Raw genomic sequence first — 26,247 nt, 5'->3', positions numbered from 1 at the left:
ATAATGGTACCATGCAGGAATTCACTGAGCTCCTGAGAGCGACCCATTCTTTTACAAATGTTTGTAGAAGCAGTCTGCATGCCTAGGTGCATGATTTTAGCAATGAAACTGATTGGAACATCTAAATTCAATGATTTGGATCAGTGAGTAAATATTTTTGGCAATATAGTGTACTTGCATATTAAAACGTGTATTCCTAAATCAAATTATTTTATTATTATATGATAATATATAGAGAATGGGATCGTGATCTCAAGAATGCATGGCATTAATGGACTTGGAAATGGAAACCATGGTAGAGACTATGAAGAGTAGTGGAGGTAGACGTTGTGGTGGAGTTTATATTAACTTAATGGACTGGTAAACATTTGCTGTATTATTAACTGCCATAATCATTCCCATGACCATTGTGGAAAGTAGCATACAAGGAGTGTGGGTTTTTTTTCTTCTTTTCTTTTTTTTCTTCTTCTTCTCAACTTTTCAGCTTGGAAGCAAACCAGTGGACATCAGGTTGCCTAGGTAACGAAGAAACATTGCATGGCATGAGTAGCAGTTTAAAAAGCTGTTCATGATAAAGAACTGAAAATGTATTACCCTAAGAGTACATGGTTCTCAACCACTCCTTGTGCTCATCCAGATCAAGCCTTATTTTTATTCCTTTTTCCTTTATCAATTATGCTCCCGTGCTTTATAAAGAAACCTGCAATTTATTTCTGAGTGGTTAATTCCTGTTATTTTCAAATTCCTGTTTTTTTTCTCTCTCTGTTGATTTATTTTTGTAGAAATATGTCCTAAAGTATGGTGACCACTACTAAATGCAATGTGCCATTACAGTGGCTGGGTTTGTGCATAAACCACCATAAGCTTGAGTAAACCCACACAATGTCCAAAATCAGGCTTGTAGGTAAATTGGTTATGTGTACCACTAGTTGAACTTAAAATCGTGACCTGATCTGGTTATCTGGAGTGAATTCTCTCACTTAACGCATAAAAAGATGAAATAATAATCCATTAACTATGACATAAAATGATGCTACACCAAAACTAGCCAGAAGGTGTCGCTATCACCATTGCCATGATTATCAATTTACTTCACCTGTTATAAATGTTAATAACTTCAGCATGCTTTTCTATTAAACTATTGTTTTTTCATTACTCAGCTACCTCTGTGTATCCAATAAAGCTCTGCAAATGCATCCATTAAATCCAGCCAAGTCCTCTTTGTTACACGAAGGGGGGAAATGGATATTTTTTATAGTGATGAGAGTGAGTCCTGTGTTATGCATATAATTTTATTACTGTGGGGATAGCAATTTGGAATAAGGCTGCAGTTGTCATTAAGCCCTGCTAGACAGAGCTAGTCACCTTCTATGGCTTATTCTAGCTATGTTCATACTAACCAGAGTAAATAGTTTTTTAATATCGTCAACACTTAAAGGTCAGGTGCAGCATTTCAGTGCCAAAACCAGGAATCTCAAATTAAAATAACCTTGAGTGCTTTTAAATACCCCAACATGCAAACAAATATCAATAATAATAATTAATAAATAATAAATATTTTATACTGATTTTATGAGTAAAACCTCTCCAAATATCCATCATGTCGGATTAGATAATGACTTGAGAGCATCATAATTACATGACAAGTGAAAAAGAAATATTTGCTTTGTTTATAAATGGATGCATTAGGGCTTTGTTTGTTTTTTTGTTTGTTTTTTATCAGATTTGGAGTTTGGTGTAAATATATGTGAGAAGCATGCCATTATGTATTCATGTATTATGCAAAACTATTTGCTGCATCCCTAGCTGTTATTTCCAAATTTTAAGCTCTGTGGAATACTAAAACAATTTGCCATTGTAATTCATCTGCGGTGTAAAATGATAATGTAGTGCATTTTAAATCTTAAAGACAATGAATAGCAGATCCTGCCACCCATAGTAAGAAAGACCTGCCTTTTTGCACCAGCCACTAAGATTTTATCTTTTTATTCCTCACGATTAGCTCACTCTTACTATCTCTTTGCTTACTGTTCATTGGACAGAGAGTAAGGTGTGAGGAGATAATAATAAGAAGAAGAAGACAGAGAGGAGAAGAGTGAAGACAGTAGAGCACTGTGAAGACAGAGAGAGAGAGAGAGAGAAAGAGAGAGAGAAAGGCCCGAGAGGCATTCACTTATCCGGGCGTCATGGGGAAACAGAACAGCAAGCTGCGGCCTGAGGTGCTTAATGATCTGCGTGAGAACACCGAGTTCAGTGAGCATGAGCTGCAGGAGTGGTATAAGGGCTTTCTGAAGGACTGCCCCACAGGTCACCTCACTGTGGACGAGTTCAAAAAAATCTACGCAAATTTTTTTCCATATGGAGATGCTTCCAAATTTGCTGAGCATGTCTTCAGAACATTCGACACTAACGGTGATGGGACTATAGACTTCAGAGAGTTCATCATCGCACTGAGTGTGACTTCACGAGGGAAGCTGGAGCAGAAGTTGAAGTGGGCCTTTAGTATGTACGACCTGGATGGCAATGGGTACATCAGCCGAGCAGAGATGCTGGAAATTGTACAGGTGAGAGGTGACATGCCTTTTCTCTTCTTGTTCATACTAGTATTGGTCCCGTAGATTAGTGTGTACTGTTCTACACACTGATCTACAGTGTGTACTGGGCAACTTTGTTAATTTTAAAATGCTGAACTTCATTAATGGCGGCGGTCGTGTCTCAGTGTGTTACGGCCATGGGTTACTGATTAGAAGGTCAGCAGTTCAAGCCCCAGCTCTACTATTTTGCTTCTGTTATGCCCTTAAGCAAGATCCTTAACCTTGTCTGCTCCAGAGGCACAGTATAACAGCTCTGACCCCAGCCTCACAGTGCAGTAATGTAACTTATTAAAAATATATATTTAAGGTTCCAACTGAGTGAGGAGAGTTAAAATCAAAGTTTTCCAGCTAGCAAAACTCCATCCATCCTTTCACATCCATCACACTATGGAAAAAAACAGGATTCTCAGTGCAAAAACAAGGAATTACATTTAATTTTTTTGTATTGTCTATTTATCATAGTCTTTTTTCAAATATGGGTCAGTCTAGGCACTCTTAAACTCTTCAACTAGCTTTATGTCCACTCTCACTTCATCCATAAATCTCCTCTTTCGTCTTCCTCTAGACCTGCCTGTCAGTTCCAACCTCAGTATCCTTCTACCGTTATATTTACAATCTCTCCTCTGAACATGTCCAAACCACCTCAATCTGGCCTCTTTGACTTTGTCTCCAAATTTTTATTTAATAATTTCATAAAATATACTCTACTGCTAATTTTTTTCATATAAACTAATTTTTCACCAAAGTGCCATGCAAATAAAAACTTCATAATACTCATGTATTGAGATAGAAAGTAGGACACAGCCATGGCACAGTATTATACAAAAGTCTTAGGCACCAAGTACTAAATACAAAATGTGTCTGAGATGTTTATTTTATGACTTCACAGAATGAACACTCTAGTGCGCAATAGTGCAACACTCTGAGTCTCCAGAAGCACTTTGGCTGAACAATAATCAACAGTCAATTTACTTATAAATCTGCACAACATCTACCTGAAAGTACTAATTTTAAATGTTTTAAATAAATAGTTCAAATGTGATTTTTGCTATATTTTAATGTACATTCATGTAATATAAATACTTATTCATTGCACTGCAAAACGTGATATCTTAGCAACTTCATGTATTTAAGTGCTCTCCATTTATGATTTTTTTATTAATATTATTTAACCACATTTCCTCCGCAAAGTTGATCTTTTCCTGCTTTCATAATGTTTTGAAGGGTTCTTAAGCCAGTTTAAGTCATTTTAAATCTCCTTATTGTTTTCTTTGTTTGATGCAGCCCAATAATTTGATTTCTGAAATGCCTTTTTTTAGCTAGGCATTACTTGTTCTATTGGCAGATAATTTTGCTTCTTAAAAGATATAAATGCTTAAACCTAACACAGTTATCTGCCAATAAAACCATAATTAAATAATCATTTGGTTTGTTGTATCTTGTATTAAGAATTTATAGATACATTTGACTAGATTGAAGATATTTTCACTTGCTAAGATATGCCTTTTTTTAGGGAGATATAACATATATTTCACAATGATTTCAAAATGAACATTACAATACCAAGGTCTTGTAAAAAAAAATCATTATGAATTAATCTATTCTGGAAATTTGCACTATTATGCATTATTTAACATTCTTCAGACTAGATCACTAGTCACCTGTTATAAAAATGTTACATATATTATTCTACATATTGTACTTTTTATTCATTGTTTTTATGTTGCTTTTCTTCTGGGACATGAATGAGAAGCTTTTGAGAGCCAGAAAATGAATACTATAGAAATAATACAGAAGTCATGAAGACAGTCTGAAATACCCAAACTATTTATTAGATATAATGATGTAAATAAGGTTAAATTGACCGGAAAACATGAGTCACCGTAACAGATTTAAAAATCCCATTAGTGGTTGCTTTGAATTACAGAGATTAAGTGAGACCACATTGCGAAATCACCTGCACTAATTTGCTTGTATATTATGAGGGCGAGTCAAAAATGATCCGCACTCCAGTTATATTAAAACTTATCCTAAATTGTCTTATCAGCGCTTTCCGTTCAAGGCTACTGTCTCCTCTGTTACTGTTGTGCAGCTGTGCACGTGTTGCCTCAGTTACAGTCATCACTACGAGCCTGAGAGTAAAGAGCAGAGTGTAATGGAATGGAAACATCCTCAATCACAGCCCATTTCCATCAGTTGGAAAATTTATGCTTACAGTTTTCTGGGACTCTCAAAAGCCAGTATTGGAACATTGTCAGGAAAATAGTTCACCAATCAACAGTACTTCCCACAGTGAGATGCTTAAAGATCTGAAGCCTAAACATCAGATTAAACCCAGAGGACTGCTATCTTGCATGACAATGCACGTCCACACTGCCCACACTGTCGTCACTCTTCAAAAACTTAGTTTTGAGGTGTTGAAGCAGTCCATCAGACTTTTACTGTTTGGTCCCCTAAAAGAAGCCCTACGAGAACAAAGATTCATTTCTGATGAAGAAGTGATGAAAGCAGTGCATTCCTGGTTCAGCTTAAAACATTTTTTTATGCAATGCTAAAGCTTGTTGACAGATGGCCAAAGTATGTTGAAAAGCACGGAGATTATGGTGGAAAAAAGTAGTATATTCTAAAAAAACGAATCACAATAGGTACAGCCAGAGTGCGGATAATTTTCGACTCACCCTCGTCTTTATAAAAATGTTCAAAAAGTCATGATGTTACAGAGTGAGTAGGTCTCACATACTTAACTGCAGTAAAAATCAACCCATATAATTTGATTATTTTCATTAGGTAACTTGTTTTTCTTTAGGCAATCTATAAGATGGTTTCTTCTGTGATGAAGATGCCAGAGGATGAGTCCACTCCCGAGAAGAGAACTGATAAGATTTTCAGACAGATGGACACCAATAAAGATGGTAAAAACAGAAAAATCTCCAACACTTTTTAATTTTCTCTGTTTTGCCCTCTGCCTGACTTTAAATCCACAGAAAAATCTGTTTGTTAGTTCATTAGCAGTTTTATGAAGATTTAGGTGCACTGTTGTGGCATAATATTTAATGAGGCTGTTATTATGGCCAGATTTAATGGTATTATTTAAATGCATTAGGGAAGCTCAATGCAGAATCATTAGAGCATCTAAGAGCATTCAGGACATAATCTCAAATAATATAACTGTTATGAATTATTTCTTATTTGCAAATTGTAGCCTTGTACAGTGACATTATTTGAGATCATCTATTTAATAGCACTTAACTATCATTAAAGTTTGTGTCCTGTTGTGCTATTATAGGAAAGATCTCTCTGGAAGAGTTCATAAAAGGCGCCAGGAGCGACCCCTCGATCGTCCGCCTCCTCCAGTGTGATCCGAGCAGCGCCAGTCAGTTCTGAGAGGAACAACCACAGTGCACTCTAATAGTGTTCACTCAAGTTAATAGTGAACATGGTAAGTGTTCGTGTTAATGTAAGGGTGTGGTTATTGTAGTCATTGTTGCATATGCTATTCGGTCAGTGGCATTAAGGACCAGTTATGAAATGCGAATCCTAAATGGAGGCCAGTGAGCACATGAAAACCTTATTACCAGTCACTTATCACTTGGTATGGACTGGGAATATAGTGTTGTGTATATTTGGTAATATGTGTTTTATAAGTGCAGGTTATAATGGAAATATTTAGTGGAAAGCAACACGGTATGTCAGCCCTGAGACTTGGGCCCTCAAAACTATTGCATAAAAATTATGTTCTGTTAATGGCCGTGGCAAATTTGGATCTCATTAAGACTTAAAGAAACATATAGTAGGTGTATGAAACCCAGATGATGCATTAGTCGCAGTTGCAAATTATACTCCTAAGAAAAGAAACGCTGCATGGATAAATAATTGGACTATTTATTTCTAACAAATGAATAAGAAAGTTTATTTATACAAAGCTCTGTTCAGCTCCAAAGATAATAGAATTTTTGTGGATGATAGCATAAAGGTGGCGAGTTTAACATTCATGTTTACAAAGTCGACATTACGCGAATGGGCCTCTGATGTTACAGTTGTGACAATTCAGGCAGATTGTCCGTACTATTTCTAAAATGACGACATCGGATTAAGTTAGAATCGCTTACAAACCAATGCAAGGCTATGAAAAGGTACCGATCTGCACTACAACATTTGCTTTGTTAATAAAAATTTTAAAAATATACATACATGCTAATTTATCCTAACTGCAAAAACATTAGTGAAGCAGTGAAATGTAGAATAAACATCAATGTATAGTGACACAAGAATTGTCGTAAACCAACACATTTTACTGCTCTTGATATTTTAAAATATACTAACACATATCAAAAACAATTACAATAGCCTAATAATAGATCAATTTAGAGATGTCGAGAATTACTTTTTAAATCCACTTAACCAGAACTAGACTAACACTAATATGATCATCACGTGTAAGCGTCATGTACTGTAACACTAGAAATTTAACAACACACTGATTGTAGATTTAACTTGGTCTTAGTTATCAGCTAATATCAGCTAAGCTGAACATGTGTAAATCTATGTCCCCTAAATTTGGGGTGTCAGTGTTTCTTGTATTTAATTTCTGCTTGAGTGTTGAGGGTTACTTACAGTACATAGGTGTTCAAATCCATGAGAAAAATCTGGAAATCTGAACTCTGGCAAAGGGGTGATGTATAAGACAAAATGACACTTGGAATTCCTAGAACTTTTAATCTTCACCTGCATGTACCTGCATGTATAATTGCCTTGTGAATATGCAAAATTGTGCAGGCAGGCATTGAGCTGTTTGAAGGCTGCAAGTGAGCAACAAAACTGATGCAAAACAAGACTGTCGACTCTCTTTAAATGTAATTTGTATTTTAGTTGCAAATGTGGCATGATTTTTCTATGGATTCAGCTCAGTGTCATGTTCCACAAATAACTGTCTTGCGATTCACAAATGAATTTAATAATCCACATATTCAAAACTGAAATCTTATTCATTATATAAAATGCCTTGCATACATATCAATCCCTTACAACAATTCATTAAGAGTAATTAGATTATAAATTTTATGATCTCAAAAGGTTTTATGGTAATTTATTTTCTTTTTATTACTCATTATTGTATGTATTATTTTGGGGAATGTTTGTATTGTGCATGTTCATAAATTCTTGCTGATTATTATAAATAGTGGTTTTGTAGAATATGTTTTTTTTTACACATTACTAAGTTTGCAATGTGAAATAATCAGAACAGTTTTATTTTAAGATATAAAATTGCTGTTTTTCTTTGTAACTGTTTTATAAAACAATTTATTATGTTTATGTTGCTAGCATTTTGTTCACATTAATAGACTTTTGTTTGGAAGGTTTCTAGTTTTTTTTCATGGATATTAATCAGTATGTAGTAGTGATTGTTTTTTTTTTTTTATAAAAGCAATGATTTGTTTAATAGACACTTACTGTTGCATGTATTATTGCAATTTTTACCTAAATATTGTAACTGATTTGAAATATTAATATTTTTTGGTCTATGCCCTTACGGTTGCTAATGGTGCATTTTAGGACGCCACAATGGAATGTAGTGAAGCCCAATGTGAATGCGTTTCTGCTTTCTTGTTTCTCTACTTTTCTGAATGTAATAATAATCTGCCATTCACAAATTGCTGCAATATAACAGTGTGCCACATAGTATACCTCCTTTTATTCCTGGATAAAGCATTTCCATGATGTAGATTATGCATGTCCAACTTCATCATTTTCCATTTCCCATCACCATAGAAACTGGCTTGATTTGTAAAATCTTGACTGAGATAGTTATGGAGATGTGTCTGACCTCGTAACTGGCCTCTTCCCAAGCCTTGTAAAAACACACCATCAGGAACATGTCAAATGAAGTGTTACTGGAAGTGTTAAGTAAACACTTCTAGTAAAAACAGAACCAGAATGAAGGCAAATCAAGTCCAAATTTTAAAAAGGAACGTAGCATTTTAAACCCCTTCATGACAGTTATGGCTTAAAACTAGTGAATCTTGACATTTTGTATTCAATGATGTTGTTATGGTTTTAACAGATGTCTTATATGCCGTACAGATGCCGTATTTATAAAAGGGAACTGAAACTATTCTGTTACTAGACAAACTCTAGATTGTTACTGTCATCATTCTTCTCTTGTTTTTATTAAAATCTTGTCCTTCCATCCATGGTGAAGTTGTTAATTTACATTATTAACATTATTAATGTAGAGAAAGTGCAGATTCATGAAAATCATGCATGACAACTTGGATGACAATTTTGATATTGTAAGGAAATGTTTTGAATGTAAGATATCCGACTCTGTACAGAACTCATCTGATTCTGTACAAGTTCTGAATAGCAAGGTTTCCTTCTTTTTCAATCATTCAGTGCAAGTTCACCATATTACCAAAAGGCTGAATAAATCTTTCTCCCTTTAGACTTTTTAAAATATGTGTAAAAAAGCTTTCAGTCCCAGGTTTTTCTCTTTCTCTCGTTCTATCAAGAAGGATTACAGAGCAGCATATGTGTTCCCTGAACAGCAAGGCACATGCCATATAAACATCAGCTATTAGTGCTGCCTAATTAGCCAAGGTGCACTGTTGAATCCATTCTGACTGGAGCTCCTTGGGTGTCTTAACTCCTGTGGTGAAGTAGAGCAGGCACAGGACTTCACACACTACAGATGCCTGTCTAAAGGATCTGATGGTGGAATTGGCTTTTAGTCAATTGATGTAAAAAATTTAAATGAGCAAGTGCGGTCAGTGAAATTGAAGAAAATTGAAGAAACCTCCCATGCTACCATGGAGCAATGAGCCATGATGAAAGCTGACAGGAAAATGAGTTGAAGCAGACTGTTACTAAAGTAATGAGCAAGCTAGTAGAATATTCAAAGCACAGACAGCTGGATTCCATTATTGCTGGAAGTGTCTTATGAAATGGGCAACATCATGCAACCATTTTTTTTTCCGGGGGTGGTGGGTGGGAGTAGTGTTTGAGTAAACCTTGCATGGAGAAACATTGCCACCTTGTTGCAAAGTAGAGAGTTACAGTATATATTCATAATTTCTTAATTCATTTTCTGAATTAGGAAGATAGTTGTCTTGTTTTCATTTTAATGATTTTGGCCTACAGCTCCTGAAAATCAAAAAGCCAATATCTCAAAATATTTGAATATTTCCAAGATTAGGGAAAGCTATGTTAATTTTTGCCCTCAATACCTGAACAGAAATCCTGCATCACTACACAGTTAGTGCAAACATGTTGGTACATGTGACATGGCATGGAGGGCATTAAGCCTGTGGCACCGCTGAGGCATTATTGGTTTGGCCAACACCAGCAGATAACATGGCACCCCAAATTATTACAGCTTGTAAAAGTTTCGCACTGGACCTCTGGCATATTGTATTCTCTGCCTCTCTACTCTTCCTCCAGACACTGGGACTTTGATTTTCAAATGAAATGCAAATTTTACTTTCATCTAAAAGGAGGACTTTGGACCACTGAGCAACGCTTCAGTTCTTTTTCTCCTTAGCCCGGGTAAGAAGCTTCTAATGGTCTACCTATTTCAAGAGTGGCTTTATACCAGGAATGCAACAGTTGTAACCCATTTTCTGAAGATGTCTGTGTGTACTACACATGGCACATGCCTTCTTATGGAACTCTCCCAAGGTCTTTTTAAGGCTGCAGTCATCCTTTTTGTTTGTGTACCTTTTCCTACCAGTTTTTTCTTCCAGTCTACTTTCCATAAATATGCTTCCCATCAGTGTAGGCTAAAAATAATTATTAAAATCACTTTTGTGCATAGGCAGAACTAATACATGCATGAATGTATGTAATAATATTATGACCACCCACCTAATATTGAGTAAATCGTCGCTTCTGCAACCACAACAGTGATGCACTGTGTGTTCTGTCACCTTTCTATGTAAACCAGCGTTAACCTTTTCATCAATTTGATCAACACTAGCTCTTCTATTGTACTGGACTACACAATCCAGTCTTCGCTCCCCATGTGCATCAATGTCACCGGTTCAACGATTTTATTTCCTTGGACTATCTTTGGTATGTCCTGACCACTGTAGCCTGGGAACATCTCACAAGAGCTGCGGTTTTGGAGTTCCTGATCCTATTGTGTAGACATCACAATTTGGCCCTTGTCAAAGTCGAATCAACACATCACATCTAGGACCAAAATGTTCACCTGCTGCCTAATATATCCCACCCACTTCCAGGCACCATTGTAACTGTAGTTACTGTGACAAAGGCCAAATTGTGATGGCTAAGCAACTCCCAAACAGCAGCTCATGCTGTTTCCAGACAGCAGTGGTAAGAACCTACCAAAAGTGGTCCAAAGAAGGAACAGATGATCATGGGGTGCCAAGGCTCACTGATGATGACCAGCTACATAATATAGTCATGTGCAGAAAATTATCATAAAATAGCCATAGGGACCATCGAGAGCATGCTGAGCAGCTGCATCACTGTCTGGTTTAGGAATTGTGCCATCTCGGACCCTACAACAGATAGTGACGACAACCAAGAAGATCATCAGGGTCTCTCCTCCCTCTATCATAGACATACACCAGATGCTGCATCCGCAAAGCCACAAGCATTGTGTCTGATCAGTCACCTGTCACACTCACTCTTCACCCTCCTTCCATCTGAAAATAAAAATGTTACAGAATATCTGGACAGATATTTTGTACACACACACAACACTCTCACTTAGATAAAACTAAAACACCACACCTCAGAACAAATGGGACTTAACTGATAAACATGCGCGCAAACACAACGTTGAATATGGTAATGACACCACAAAAATGTTGAATTCCCCAAGTTAGAATATTATTCTTTTTATTTCTAGGTCATAGAAACAACCAATAACAACCAGAAAAACATGTGATTGTGTGTATCTGTGCAATCTCTTTCCTTAAGTGACCACTTTTTCTTCTTTTTTTTCTTTGGTCATGTTTGTATAGTTGGTTAAAATAAAATAAAATTCAGTTCATCATATTACCTAGGTTAGACTAAAAAAAAGATGTCTTAGGCACCATATTATATGCTTTTATATATATGATTATATGCAAATATTCTCCTGTAATGTTATTTATTTATGAATTTTTAAGTTATATATGGAAATACTGAATGATTTTGTACATGATTATGCAGACATGATAAACATATATAACAAAATTAGTACAGCGTTTAATATGGTGCCTAAGACTTTTGCATAGTACTATATATATATATATATATATATATATGTATATATTTAGAGAAAGAAAAAAAGAAAGAAAATAGCTAAACAAATAAATGTCTATGGGTACTCTGAGTTTTAAGGCTATGATCACAATAGTTTGTTATTTCTAGTTATAGTTTGCTGCTTCTCTAGTTTTCTGATGAGTATACATTTAAAGTGTGTTGATAACATCCTGACAGCTAGCCGGAGAAAATTGACCTTGCACAGTGTTTATAAATCGTGAAACAAAAATGTAAATTAGTAAGAACAAAAAGTTGCTGAATGATGTTCTCAGTTCATAGTGTGTGTGACTGAGTGTGTGAGTGTGTGCGTGTCAGTGATCTGTGATGGATTGGGTACACACTGTACCCTGTACCTCTAGTGCCTGTACTAGTACCCTGTCTCCCGTGACCTGAAGGATAAGTGGTATAAGGATAAGTGGTATAAGGATAAGTGGTATAAGGATAAGTGGTATATAGAGAAAGAGTGAGTGGGTGATTCTTAACCAGGTATATTTAACTTGTGCCTATTTCAGTCCTGTTTTACTGAAAGTGTATTACTCGATAGCAGCCAAATTCCGTTAATCATTCATCAGTATGTAGAAGTTTAGCAAATACACTAATTAAATGTGACAGAATTGGACCTTTTTTTGCCCTTTTAATATTATAAGAATAGCTACGTACCTGACATTACTGATATTCACTAGTATGTCAATATTTATATCATAATCTTCATGCAAAACAATTTTTGGGCGCCATACAAAAATAACAGGTTTGTATTTTTATTTGATTGATTGATTTTGTTTATTAAACCACAAATGCAAATACTTGATGTGACCTAGTCTCAACTAAGTTCTGTTGTAAGAGAATAGAATAGATGTTTTTCAAGTGAGCCTCACATTAGGTGGCGTTAGAAGAAAAATAAAACAGATTTATGCAGAAACAAAACCAGTCTTCACTGTTAGGGATCTGTGATCCGTGGTGTATTTTTTCTGCAAAGGCATGGGAACTTTTTAAAAATATATGGCAACATATAAAGTACAATGAATTTGGGAATGAAAACCTGTCTGCCTCTGTCTTAAAAATTACAACTTGGCTATAGTTACTTCATATGATTATGTGTTTTGTTTTTTTGTATCAAAATTAAAATATAATATTAAACATGGCAATGTAATAATAAAGTGGAGTTTACATTTCCAACTTGTACATGCAACTTTGGGCTCAAAATTCGAATTCAAATAGTTCCTAGCAATTTGGTATACAGCTGTTACTCGCTCTCACTCACTCATCGTCTATAGCGATTTATCCTGTATTCAGGGTCGCGGGGGCCTGAAGCCTATCTTAAGAAACTTGGGGCACGAGGTGAGGTACACCATGGACAGAGTGCCTATCCATTGCAGGGCGCAAACACTCACATACTCATTCACACACTATGGGAATGACAATTAGCCTAAGCATGTCTTTGGACTGTGGGAGGAAACCGAAGTATCCGCAGGAAACCCACAAAGCACGGGGAGAACATGCAAACTTCATGCACACAAAGATGGGATTGAGCCTGGCTGGGAATCTAATCCGGACCATGGAGGTGCAAGGCGACAGTGCTTACCACAAAACCACCATGCTGCCTGTACATCTAATAATTTTACATAATACATAGGTATTATTGGTATAAAATTCTAACTCAACTATTCTATTCACAATTATATGTACTACAGAGATTTCATTTACACAGGCCTTTAAGATTTGCTTCATAAGTACCTTTATTGAAATAAAAATGGTTTTCCCAAATTGAATTAGGGTGCTGCGTTTGGTTGAACAATTATGGTGTCAAAATTATAATTATAATACTTACTAGAAATATGCTTCTATTTTAAAACTTATTTTAAAACAGCACTTTGGTCCCCACTTTGTACCAACATATTTGCACTAACTGTGCTCGAGTTAGTATGTGAAAATGCATTCAGAGCAATTCTGTACGCCTCCACCCAGAGGAATAGAGAAGGAGAAGAGTTGTTATATAAATTCCATAATCCACCCATGCGTTCTGTTTAGTATGCCATACTCCCACCCTGATTTACAGCTGATGTGTAGCAAGCTTTGAAAATGAAAATACTAAAGAATGCTTTTTTTACCAGACGATTCTGACGCAGTTATAGTGAGTATGTTATTGCAAAGGCCTCCCTGTTTTTTTTAATTTTTTTTTTATTTTGCTATAAGGTGATGAATAATAATTTATTTAAATAATTGCAATGTCATTTTAAATGTTACAACAAATTGCAAATTAAAAAGTTACATGTATGAGTTGAAAATGTAAATTTGAGATTTATCATTACATTGTCATTTTTCATATTAAATTCAAATTTCATTTGACAGAAAACTTTCCATAGGCTTTATCTAGCAAGACAATCTTCCAAAACCTACATTGATTAGCCATAACATTAAAACCACTGACACTAATCGATCCAATAACCATGGCACCTGTAAGAGTGGGATATATAGGGCAGCAAGTGTAAAGTCATCTCCTGAAGTTCAAAATGTCAATTTAGTTCTTGTGTGCACTGTTTACTACCTACCAAAAGTGGCCCAAAGAAAGACACCTTGTGAACCACCTAGTTAAACTTTATTGCAATACAAGTACACATTTGCACGTGCACTTTATGTTGCCTGTTGTCTGTAAAACCTGTAGATAGTCTTCCTTAGTTAGTTAGTTTTAGTTAGTTTTTGTTAATTTATGTTGTAATTTATGTTAGGACTGTCTGTCTTGTCTCTGCTAGCCAGCTAACTAGGCCTCTTAGTTAGCTAGTTTAGCTTCTCTGTTAATTTATGTTGTAAGTTTATGTTGCATGTAGCACCTTGGTCCTGGAGGAACGTTGTTTCGCTTCACTGTGTACTAACTGTATATGGTTGAAGTGACAATAAAGCCTACTTGAACTTGACGTACCCCTTTCATGGCAAGGGTGGCCTTTTCAGCAAAATCATGCAAGTCTCCAAATTCCCCAGACCTCAGTTCAATCAAGGATGTGTGAAACATGCTGGACAAGCAAGTCTAAGAGACAGAGGTCACACCATTCACAACCAATGGGACATAACGTATCTGCTGCTATGTCTTTGTGCAAGTTACCCAGGTACACACTTGTCTTGTGGAATCCATGTCACAAGGGGCCAAAACTGTTGTCTTCACAAGCGGGGTTATCTACTTGATCCGGTACGTAACAGGACCTAATCAGAACGCAGATTTCAGTGACCCTTAAATGCCTAGTAATCTGTGTAGTAACTTGAGTGTCCATGTTGCTTTTACATTCCGACTTAAAAGCACAACATGGGAAATTAGACCATCAGCGTGAATGCACGTTCATGAACGTCTCGAGCCTTTAACGTGACTCAGAAGAATGAGTAGACTTTTATACTACAACTCGCAAAACATCTGTAGGTTACATACAGGAAACAGAAATGAGTAGTTATCTCTCGAGTCTTGGTCCGAATCATTCGTTCGCCACGTGATTCCCATAGCCACTAATAACGTAAAAGATTTGGGCCTATAGTCAAAATGTGTATGTAGACGTGTTGGGGTCTGTTTATTGACAATGCAACCATTTTTTTATGATCAAAACAACGAAATGAACTAAATGACTCAGAAAAGATTCGTCCATTTTGATGAACGAGAGATTCAAAGAACCGAGTCACTAAAATGATCCAAACTTCACATTATTAGCTCTGATGACAGCAAGGAGCGAACGTTCTAAAGGGTGGCTCGATTTCACACAAAGGCTTCCCGACGCCACGGCATTTAGCAAATGTCTTTCAACAACTGCGTGTTAAAGGGGAACATGAGATGAAGCTAAAAGCCGAGGGATGCACCGGGTTTAACAGCTCGTGGTCATTAGCTGGCAGTGTGTGCGTCTCTGGCCCCAGTCAGACCAACCCTAGTAGGCAGTGGAGGTGTCGTGTTTTGTCACAAATAATTGCTGGTTTGTGGCATACCAAAAAGACAAATGTTTTATTGTAGCTGAGTTAGGTAGTATATAAATTGCCTTATATTTACTTGTATATTAGAATAAACCTAACTATATATTTCTTTAACTAATACAAAAAGTCATTCTTCACCATGATCCACCATTGTTTTTCTCTCTCTCTCTTTAAAGTGTCCGTTCAGGAACCGGTACCGTTTTAAAAGTATAGTTTGGTACTAGTTTTGTAAAAAATAAAAATATGGAAAAAAAAGCAGCAACATCAGGCTTTATTGATGTTTTATTTATAAAAACAAACAATACAAAAATGCTTTAAAAAAAAGTTTCCATAGGAAAGCAGTATGAATGCAATCCCACCTCTTTCAAATCCAATTTCAAATGCATTAAGGTCATAAATAATGCTACTTAAGTATTTTACCTTATGTATTATTTTACTAAAAATAATCTCAAAAGTAAAGAAACAAAGGAATGTGTATGGTTTCCATGAATGGTCCTAGCTCAAAAGAAGGGTCATGCCAAGCTCCTGAGAAGAGTGGTTCTTCATAATGTTTAATATATTAAAATAGCATTGCATCAATTGTGAGAGTGGGCTGGAAAACAGCAGTAAACCACCATCACAAATGAAATGAAAATACCACAACGCTCTCCCATAATCCCTGGTTAAGGAACCATGTAAAAAGAAGCAAGGACAAAATGGTCAACCTGTGTACATCTACAATGTTCTGCACATATACCATGTACTAATTACCATTTTATGATGAAATTTAACTGTCAATTGAGCAATGGGAACCATCAGGAGAGTCCATCCATTTGACCAATTAAATGCAGCACGGCACCTCTTTGTACTGCATCAATTTTGACCTAGAGCACACGGGTGGCACAGGAGGTAGGAGGCAGCTCCAGGGTGCTTCCACACCCACAGTGGCCTGGCATGTGCCCAAAGCTCTGCTCCTCCACCAGAGCTGGCATCCCTTGGGCATGGATCTGCTGCATGCGCTGCCTGAAATATGATGAAGAAATAAGTCATCTGATACAGATGGGGAAAAATAAAAGGCAGTGCAACTTGCCAAAAAAATGTATAAAAAAAATTAATTAAAAAAAAGGGGGAAACTTACCAAGCTGATCTAGACATGACATAATGGATGTCTGGTTTTTGGAATCCGTTAAAGGTTGATGAGGCAGCCACAGTGTAAGCACCCATGTTTTCAAACAGCAGCCAATCTCCTACCTGCCGATCAGGCAAGGCACACAGTTCCACAATGCGGTCTAAGCCGTCGCAGGTAGGACCCCAAATACTGCACGGGTAAATGCGCTCATCTGGCTTTGGTTTCTAAAGAGCAAAGCCAAATATTTAAATTATGTAACATTTTCATGATAGAAAAATTTGCATGCCATATGGCATATTAATACGGCCAAACAATATACACAACATACATTACACCATGAGCCATTATTTCCATACCTTGTGCACAATGGGTGTCACATGTGCATGATCAAAAAGAATGCAGTTAAAAGATCCATAAACACCATCATTGACATAGTACATTAGAGTTCGATCACTGGAGCCATCATCTTCATCTGTATTACCAAAAGAAAAAAAGTAAGTTCTGCTGTTTAAGAGATATACAATTACAAAAGCCAACAGAAAACAGGCACTTACCATCAGAGCCAGACTGTTCCTTCATGTTGACCTTTTTAGCAATGATGTTCACAGCTAGCATATATGCAGAAGCTACATAGAATCGTCCAGGCTCAGCAATTATCCTCACACCGAAGTCTGCAGGAAAGTACTTGTCCAGCGCAGGGTTAATTACAGCAGTAATCTAAGAAAAAGCAAAATAAAATTTCTCACTTGTCTGTGAAAAAAAACATTTTATTAAAAGAAATACATTTTAGTGGCAAACTCACCTCCTCAAACTTTAGCTTGGAATCATCAGAGCCAGGGAAGCCACCACCAATATCCAATAGGGTCATATTGTAGCCCAATTCAGCCTGAGGAAGGATGTCAATTTCAGTTCCGTAATGCTGAAGTAGCTTTTATTACATCATCAGCAGAGGATTCATACAAATTCACAGTATTAATCCACTCACCCCCATGTCAAAGACGCAGCGTGCATCTGCAATAGCCTGGGTGTATGTCTCTGGGTCAGTACAGCCACTGCCTACATGAAAGCTGACTCCAATGATGTCCAGGCCCAGCTCCTTTGCCCGCTCTAAAAGCAGCCTGCTATTTTTCAGCGTGGCTCCAAACTTCACACTTAGCCTGCACACTGCCTTAGAGTCATCTGTAGCTATACGCAGCACTAGCCTGCGTGGATGTACAAATCATGGTTAGATGGTCTTTAAATAAGGAAAAAATAAATCTATAGAATTTTAAACACAATAGCATAATTATAGATATAAGCTACTTACTTGGCATTTTCATGGCTCCGAGCAACCTTCATTAGTTCCACTTCACTGTCAAATGTCATCATTTGCACCCCATGTGCAGAAGCATACTTGATCTGCGACACCTGCTTACAGGGGTTGGCATAAATGATCCTGCTGGGCTCCACTCCCAGAGACTGCACAAGCTGAATCTCAGTCTAAAGGAAGAGAGATTGCTCAGTACAATTTCTACAACTGCTACCCCTACTGGAACATATGTCAATAATGTACTTAGAATATATTGATATTACTTAAAACGTAATTAAATGAACCTTTAGACAAAATAAATAAATAAATAAATGCAAACCTTGCTTGCACAGTCAAAGCCTGTTCCCAGAGTTGCCAGTGTCCTTAGAACAGTCCTGCTATCATTGCATTTCACAGCGTAAAAAGGTGTGACACGAGGCAAGGCACGTGCCCATCTAAGGTGCTTTTTAAGGACATCCCCCAGGTCTGCCACATAGAAAGCATCCTTGTCATCCTACACAATAAACAAAAATTTTGTTAAAAACAGGATACAATAACATGCTATACACATCCCTCTCTTTAAAGAAAAAAAAAATGTGGTGGAGAAAACTCACTGATGATGTGGACTCGTTGATCTTTTGCTCAACGATGTCCCGTGCACAAAATCCTTCATCCAGGAAGGTTAATTCAAAGTCGTTGAATGAAGTCATGGCCACAAACCAAATTGTAATTGCAAAAGAAACTATAAAAAGAGAAGCACTGATGTTAAACCCAATCAATCTTTTTATCATAAAAATGCCATCTCTGCCAAAAAAAGCACATCAAACAAGGGCTACCCTATGAAAGTTTGGCAGTATAGGTTCTCCTAATAACCTTGACTTTTTTTTGTCAGTGACACCAATTTATTAAGCCACTACTAAAATGTTATTCAAATTTTACTTTAATATTACTTTGGGGGGGAATTTTCTGTATTAATAACAAGATTGATGTAATACAAAAAAAATAGGGCTTCAGCACTTTAAAGCTAAGAGGTCAAGTGACTTTATAAATTATATATAAAAATACAATTACTTACTTGGACAGAAAGAGATGGAATTCTGAAATGTTAGAGGTTCAGCGCAACCAGGGTGGTTCACCAGTGAAGTTAAATCCTTTTAGATAAGCCTCAAGGCCAGGGCCAGTGTGTGCTTTGCTCAAGCAAGTGATCTAAAATTAAGCATATAGACCAAGTTTCAGTCACAGTTTTTATATTTCTTAAATTGAATATCTGAATTGCATTAAGATGATAAAGCTTAACAGAATTATTTTAAAATATTTAATACATTTTTATTAGTAATACATAATGCAAAATATGGGTTCTAGCAACGCATAAAAAAAAAAGAAATTAAGAAGAAAAGCGTTTCTTTTAATGGTCAGTCAACCCATACATGGACAAACTGTGGTAAGAGTAAGCCTCGGCTCAGGATCAATCCCAATTCCACCACTGAACTATATAGGGCATAGAAGTCAGCACTCCACGTTTTGGGATCGACCCTCAGTCAGCAGGACACTCCGTGTTCCCCAATAGGCAACGAGCTACAATTTGTAGACCAATGAGTGAAGCGCAGCACGGGTTCCGGAGACGCCATAGCCGCAAATGCAGCGGTCAAGTACACGCACTCGTATATTTAAAAGGTAAAACGGGTTGCTTGAAAGTCATTTTGCTACAGCATATGTTCTAGTAAAAAAAAAAAAAAAAAAATGTTTGCTATACCGTTAATCCATCCTCACTTTTACAGCTTTTTGCTAAATATAATGGCGTAGCCCCTGTAACATCCGGCCACGTGGTTTAAATAAATCGATGTTATAAATATTTCTTAATACTTAGCAAGCCATAAAATATATCAGGGTGATCAAAAGCGGTTAGCCATTTGTATAGCGACAAACATTATTTAATGACGCTGTAGTAACTTAACTAGTTTTTTTTTTTTTTTTGCTTTAAACGGACGTCCCGCCAGCCTTGCCGGTTTTTTGTCAGCCAGAATCAAGGAGCTAACTTAGCTATCGGCGTACGAGGCCTATTTCACGTACCTAATCGTAAAAACCAATAGAAATAACCTAAATCAGATGTTTTAACAGCACTGAGTTCATTAACGAGTATATTTTCTCCCTGATACCAAGGAAATAAACGTAATTGGTAGTAAAAGACTCGCCGTCGTAGTAGGTGCTAGCATGCTTTTAAACCCCTTTACGCTAGCGAGCTAACTTTATAGGCAAATTAGCCCACAGCTCTCCGTTTGCCAGAATATCCAGTAAAATAAAAATAAACCCTTGTGTGTCAATTACGTACCTTAAAAAGCATTTACAAAGATTTTTGCCCATTAGACCAAAATGAGTGAAATGAAAAGACCGCGTTTTCTCGGCAATCCAGCCGGCGTGCTCTGTTCTGAATGAGGCAGGCAATGCGCTGGCATTCATTTATAGTTCAGCGGTTTCCAGGGCAACACGCCAGCTGAAACCGGCCTCTCCTTTGCTTACGAACCGGTTTCAGCTTGTTACCGGCCTTCGCGCGCAACAAAGTCTCGTTTGAGCCCAGAGCATGTTTCATGAGTAGTGTCTTTTCCTCGAAAAGTGTGCAGAAGGTGCAGTCAGATAATATTGTCAAAACCTGATACATGGGTTTAAAGACTAATCCCAGGAGATGCCGCTGGATTCTTTATGACACGCCTTTTAAATTAGTTTAAGGTCAGCAAAATATGTATTGCACATGAGATCATGCAACTGAAGTTAAATGCTTCAGTTATTGTTCGTATCAAATAGATGACAGTTTTTGCATGTTTCTTGGTACCAGACAGCTGATTTGAATGTTTCAAAATCTTTAGAATTCACACAGCATGGTGGAAGAAGAAAAAAAATCGAGTAAATTGCAGTTCTGTAGGTGGAAATGCCCTGATAAAAAAAAGGTCAGAAGAGACTGCCCAGGTTTAAGCTTATAACTACATTTATTCAAATATCCAATCCTTACAGCCTTGTTGCGCAGAAAACTGAGTTTGTTATGTAAGAAAACGTAAAATTGGAAGCAATTTGTTTAACTTGCATTAAACATGCATCTGAGCTACTACCGCTCACATTGCAAGATTTGAAATAAATTATTGGTTATTATGTATATCATTTGCCATATACTACAGCACTGATGAATCCTCAAAACCGGTTGGTTAGAAGATAGTATCAGATGATAGTGCGAGCTTTAGTGCTTTAAGCACAGGGTCCGTGCCACTACAAAGTTGATTATCTGCTCTCTATCTCTATTATTTTTTCCTATTACCTATTAAAATCTCTAAAATGCAAGCAAAGCATTAGGAGTAGTTTGGACTTTGAACAGTGATGGTGTCTTTTGATAGTGTTAAAAATCCATGAGTGCAAACAAGATGGGTCACAAAACTCATGCTTTTTTTTGTTAAACATTCAATAAAGTCTATATTAGTTAAACAGTAGTAAAAGGCTAAAAGCAGTTATTCTCAAAATATAGGGCATAGCCATCTGTTTTTTTTAATGAAAATTAACATAAAAAAGGATTAAAAGGTATATCAGAATGCATTCAGAATGTTGAGTTATCAGGTATAAGTCTGAGGTTGAGCTGAGATTGAGTCTGAGGTTCTTTAGTTGTCAAAGTTTCCACGTTATGCCTAATGTAGGAAACTTTATCATGCATAAAGACTACATTGCTCTAGCAGTGGTTGTGAATATTGCTTCCAGGCATACATTTGCTCCTCCCAGGCCTTTTCTAAGCTGGTCCTTTTTTCAACTGAGTTTCCAGACGGATCTTGTGATCTTTCTCTGAACCAGAGTCTGAGGTCATTTACTATTACTAGCTTCAAACACTGGAAAGCACATCAGTTTAATGAATACAAGTTGGAGTATGAGTAGGAAGGCGAGTTTTGTTCAGGAACAACGGAGATGACAAATCAAATGAAGTTGATTAAGGGTACAGGCTTGACTAAGAATTTTTGCTATACTTTGTAGGTGGGCTTTTTTTTTCTTTGTATGAGGCAGAGAAATCCATCTAGAGATGAGGAGGCATGGCCAAAGCAGTGTGTATGCCTGGGTAAACACTATATTTTGGTAGAATGATACATGTCTACAGTGTAAAGGCATGTTAGTCAGTTTGTCACTCGAAAGGTTTAACCTTCTAACCACAAAAATCTGGCAATTGCCTTATCTTCTAGTTATACAGTAGCAATTGCCTGGAAATTACATTGATTTTCCCAATAAATTTTAAATGTCAACAAAGGCACAGGCACTGCAGTACCGGTTTCAGTGAAGTTTCCATACATAAGGGTCACATTGATAGTGTTTACAAGACATTAGAAAGTGGGATGAATGACTACATGCTTTACAGCCAACATAATACAATCAAGTAGTGAAGTAATTGTATGTTTTGGCCACAGGTTTGTGGACACCTGACTATTACACGCATATGTGGGCTTTCCCTAAATGGTTGCATTATAAGGACATATCTTATGCATTTGTAATACAGATTCTCTTCACTGAACTAGGGAGCCTAAACCTGTTCCAGCATGTCAGTTTTTCTATGCGTAAAGTGAGGTATGTAAAGATAAAGTTTGCCAAGGTTACAGTGAAAGAACTCAAAAAGCCTGTACAGATTTCGGACCTCAAAATCATCTACAGTAACAGCTTTGGGATAAACTGGAACACTGACTGGACCAGACATCCTCGTCCAACATGCACTTGTAGCTGGATGATCAAATTCCTACAAGCATTCTTCAAAATCTAGTGGAAAGGAGAGGAAAGCTTGTTATAACAGCAAAAGAAGGGGAAAATCTCATATTCGAAGTTTTAAAAAAGCCATTGGTGTGATGGTCAGGTATCCACAAACCTTTGCCAATAGAGTGTATATTAATGTTAATAAGCTTTGTGGAACATTCTGTAATTTGGATTTTTAATCATCTTTAAAAACTCATTGTAATTTGTCTAAAAATGGTAAGATTTTTTCCTCTACAACATGGATTTGAGTCCAGTAAAATTTACCTCCTTTTATATAAAATCAAATCTTAATAAGGCAAGGATAGTTGAGGTATTTTGTTTATAAGTTGTTTGACATCACTGTTCAATACAGCACACAATGTTCACAATGTTCTACAGCTTCCTATGCTGAAGGGACCATAGATAATATGACCAACCTTCCCACCAAAAAGCAGTCATTTAAAACTGTCAGTAAGGGTAAAAAAAATTTTTTTTTGGATGCTGTAAAGCTGCTTTGCGGTGTATATGTGTGCGAGTGTGTAACACAGAGAGAGAGAGAGAGAGCATAACATGATAGGTACTTAAATAGGTTGCTGTGAAAATATTTCTTACATTCAACTAAGCAAATTGTGTTAAAAAGTTTGCTCAAATATAGTTCGGTTTAAAGGGAATTTTTTATGTCAAGGCACATAGACTGAACCATATCCTGTCTAATCCTGTCACAAGCGAACACACACAGAGGAACTTAAAGGTATTACTTCACTTTCTTTGCAAACGTATTGCAGAATTAATGAGATTCTGCCTTTGTTTCGAAACAGTATACCTGGCACAAAATGTACTTTCCTGGAAGAGAAAAGTTGTACGTCAAAATTTTGATTGATATAAACTTTCTAAAAGGATTTATAAAAAGGGTGGAAAGGGTGATTCTTTTTTCTCAACAGACCATGTCAGACACTTGGTATGAGAGTTGGAAAATCCCCCCCCCATTTAGACAAATTCAGGATGTACAATTATCGCTGTGACAACCACATTGTAACAAGCCTTTTCACCAAGTAAACTTCCTGGAATCCACGTCAGAGTAGTTTCTAGGACAAGGGGAGGTGACAGACAGCGCAGATCCCACCCCATCCACACATGTTCCCCTTTAAACACACACACACATTCAAGCACATTCAACGCCACATCATCCGACATACCCTCATAAATTGATTCTTGTTAGTCTTATGGTGTGTCTTTGTTTTTGCTCCCACCCTCCACACACACACACAAACTCACACACACACACACACAGCTCAAGTCACTAGCAAATGTTTCGACACACACAAATCATAGAAACCACAGCTCTAAACTAGATTCAACCGGTTAAAAGCATCATAGGTATGTTGAGAGCAAAACCAATTACATCACAAGAAATAACAGGAAATGTAAGTTCTGCTGTGATCTATGGTCAAATGTACAAATGATTAAGTGTTCAATAATATTAGCATATTAATCTCGAACAGTTATTTTTAAAGTGGCACTTCTACTTTGGAGATCTCATTAATTCATGTAGTTTTTTTAATTGGTGACCTCTTTTTTTTTTAAGGTGCATTTTTAGGTGCACATATTTCTCACAGAAATAATGATGTTCCATCACCAACTGGAAAATAAATACCAGAATCTGTAAACACACCAGTAGTATTGACAGATTCAGTGTGTATCAGGATGTAGTTTTCCTTCAAACTTTATTTTTGTAGACACACACTCTGGCCCTGAACTAATTCTCAATGTTTAGTCTATGTTTCGTCTATGTGGAACGAAAAGGAATTTAAGATAATTTAGGATGAGAACCTTAAAGAGACACCATAAACTTTTGAATTAACATTTGTGTCTGTAGTTAACATTTTTCTATGACTGGTTTAGAAGACCACAGCCTTTTGTTTCTGCAATTGAAAACTCTTTGGAATTAAAACGCTTTGTTCACGTTTTCCAACTAACAGCTTAACATGTATATGCATAAGTTTCACGTCATGTCATTCCTAGATTCCTGTCCTTCCCACATAATTTCATTTTACCACACCTTGGAGGATTGTACTGTATACGCCAAAGGCAACACAGACTCGTAAGTTGGTAATTACCTGGTAGCATCAGGTATCACCCTGTCATGTTAGAACATGTAAAAATATACAGTTTGTCATGTGACAAATAAAAAAACAACTCCCAGCACGATCCATTTTGTTTAGATTTTAAATGTGCAATAGTGACATTCGTCTTGATAACTTTAAAAATAAGTAAAAAAAAAAAAAAAAAGATTGAGAAAAGGTTTAAATTGAGCACAATGGTTTTGTTTTTATTATAGTTTGTTATTATTATAAAGACATGCATTGTATGCTGATTGGAATTTCCAAATTGCCCATAGTTGGTCAGAACGGTTATCCTTATTCCAGGTTGTCCCACACCATGTGGCCTGAGTCGCTTGGAATAGGCTTCAGGCCCCCAAAACAAAAGTGTTTCAAGTGAATGATAGTTTAAGCAATGGTCTTAGCACTAGTGCATTAAGCACCCGAGAAAATCTATTTGAAAATCTATATCTCATCTATAACACATGCTTATGTTTGGATGGGCCTCCTGTCAGTCATGTTATAGACCCTATGCTGTGTGTGCCATGAACATTTAGTGGGGTGGCATTTAAGAAATAAAAAGATTTATGGGAATAGGGTCGGTAGGTTCAAAGGAATTTTTTATATATATTATTAATTTAACATTAATCCCTTCTACTTAACTATTAATCTTATCTACAGTAAAAATGGTTTTTAAATTGTTTTTAGGTGAACAAAAAAAAGTAAAACCAAACCTAAAATAGTTAGTGACTCATGGATGTTCGCTCCTGATAGCATGGGCATATTCCCAGATTACAATATGAAGATTTATCAGGCCCAAAATGAAAAAGAGGACCACAATGAATTATTTTCACACAGAGGTCTGACCTTAATCCCATTGAAAGTCTTTGGGATGTGTTTGAGAGGACTTTACAGAGGGGTTTATCTCTCCCGTATTGGCACAACATCTCAGCTAAACATTCGTTCTTAATAATGTTGTGATGTTTCAAGTTGAAACCATGCCACTAGATTCTGAGAGGTAGATGTTTACACTCTGCAGCAGTTTCAGCTGATGAATGTGAATGACCTTCATTAAGGTTACAGCAATACTTGCAATGTATTGCAACCTTTTTAGCAACCTAGGGAGTAAAGTTTCAAATTGTATAATGATGAATTATTGTGAAAGCACTATGTAAATACAAACTAATTTAATTAAATGTATAA

At 36.6% G+C, this 26,247-nt stretch overlaps 2 protein-coding genes across 2 annotated transcripts in view; one reads left to right on the top strand and one right to left on the bottom strand.

The window, feature by feature from the left end:
- The window catches only part of LOC128535862 (hippocalcin-like protein 1), a 33,574-nt gene extending 24,789 nt beyond the window's left edge, over nucleotides 1-8,785 (top strand). Inside the window, exons 2-4 of the mRNA XM_053509937.1 lie at nucleotides 2,043-2,564; nucleotides 5,401-5,506; nucleotides 5,881-8,785. Of these exons, the coding sequence (XP_053365912.1) occupies nucleotides 2,187-2,564; nucleotides 5,401-5,506; nucleotides 5,881-5,978 (582 nt within the window). The 5' untranslated portion in view covers nucleotides 2,043-2,186 and the 3' untranslated portion in view covers nucleotides 5,979-8,785. The remainder of the gene's footprint in view (nucleotides 1-2,042; nucleotides 2,565-5,400; nucleotides 5,507-5,880) is intronic.
- A 7,290-nt stretch (nucleotides 8,786-16,075) lies between these two features.
- On the bottom strand, nucleotides 16,076-20,689 carry LOC128535673 (ornithine decarboxylase-like). Its single transcript, XM_053509719.1, has 11 exons — nucleotides 20,532-20,689; nucleotides 19,278-19,408; nucleotides 18,817-18,944; nucleotides 18,543-18,716; nucleotides 18,221-18,393; nucleotides 17,900-18,116; nucleotides 17,717-17,800; nucleotides 17,469-17,631; nucleotides 17,271-17,386; nucleotides 16,924-17,138; nucleotides 16,076-16,808 (listed from the first exon to the last, which is right to left on the bottom strand). Exons 3-11 carry the CDS (start codon nucleotides 18,910-18,912, stop codon nucleotides 16,670-16,672), a joined length of 1,377 nt encoding a protein of 458 aa, XP_053365694.1. The 5' UTR covers nucleotides 18,913-18,944; nucleotides 19,278-19,408; nucleotides 20,532-20,689; the 3' UTR covers nucleotides 16,076-16,669.
- Nucleotides 20,690-26,247: the final 5,558 nt, after the last annotated feature.

The sequence above is a fragment of the Clarias gariepinus genome, chromosome 13 (genome assembly GCF_024256425.1).
Source record: "Clarias gariepinus isolate MV-2021 ecotype Netherlands chromosome 13, CGAR_prim_01v2, whole genome shotgun sequence".
NCBI classification, from domain to species: domain Eukaryota; kingdom Metazoa; phylum Chordata; class Actinopteri; order Siluriformes; family Clariidae; genus Clarias; species Clarias gariepinus.
Note: the sequence above shows the minus strand (reverse complement) of the source record. Positions and strands in the feature narration are given on the sequence as shown.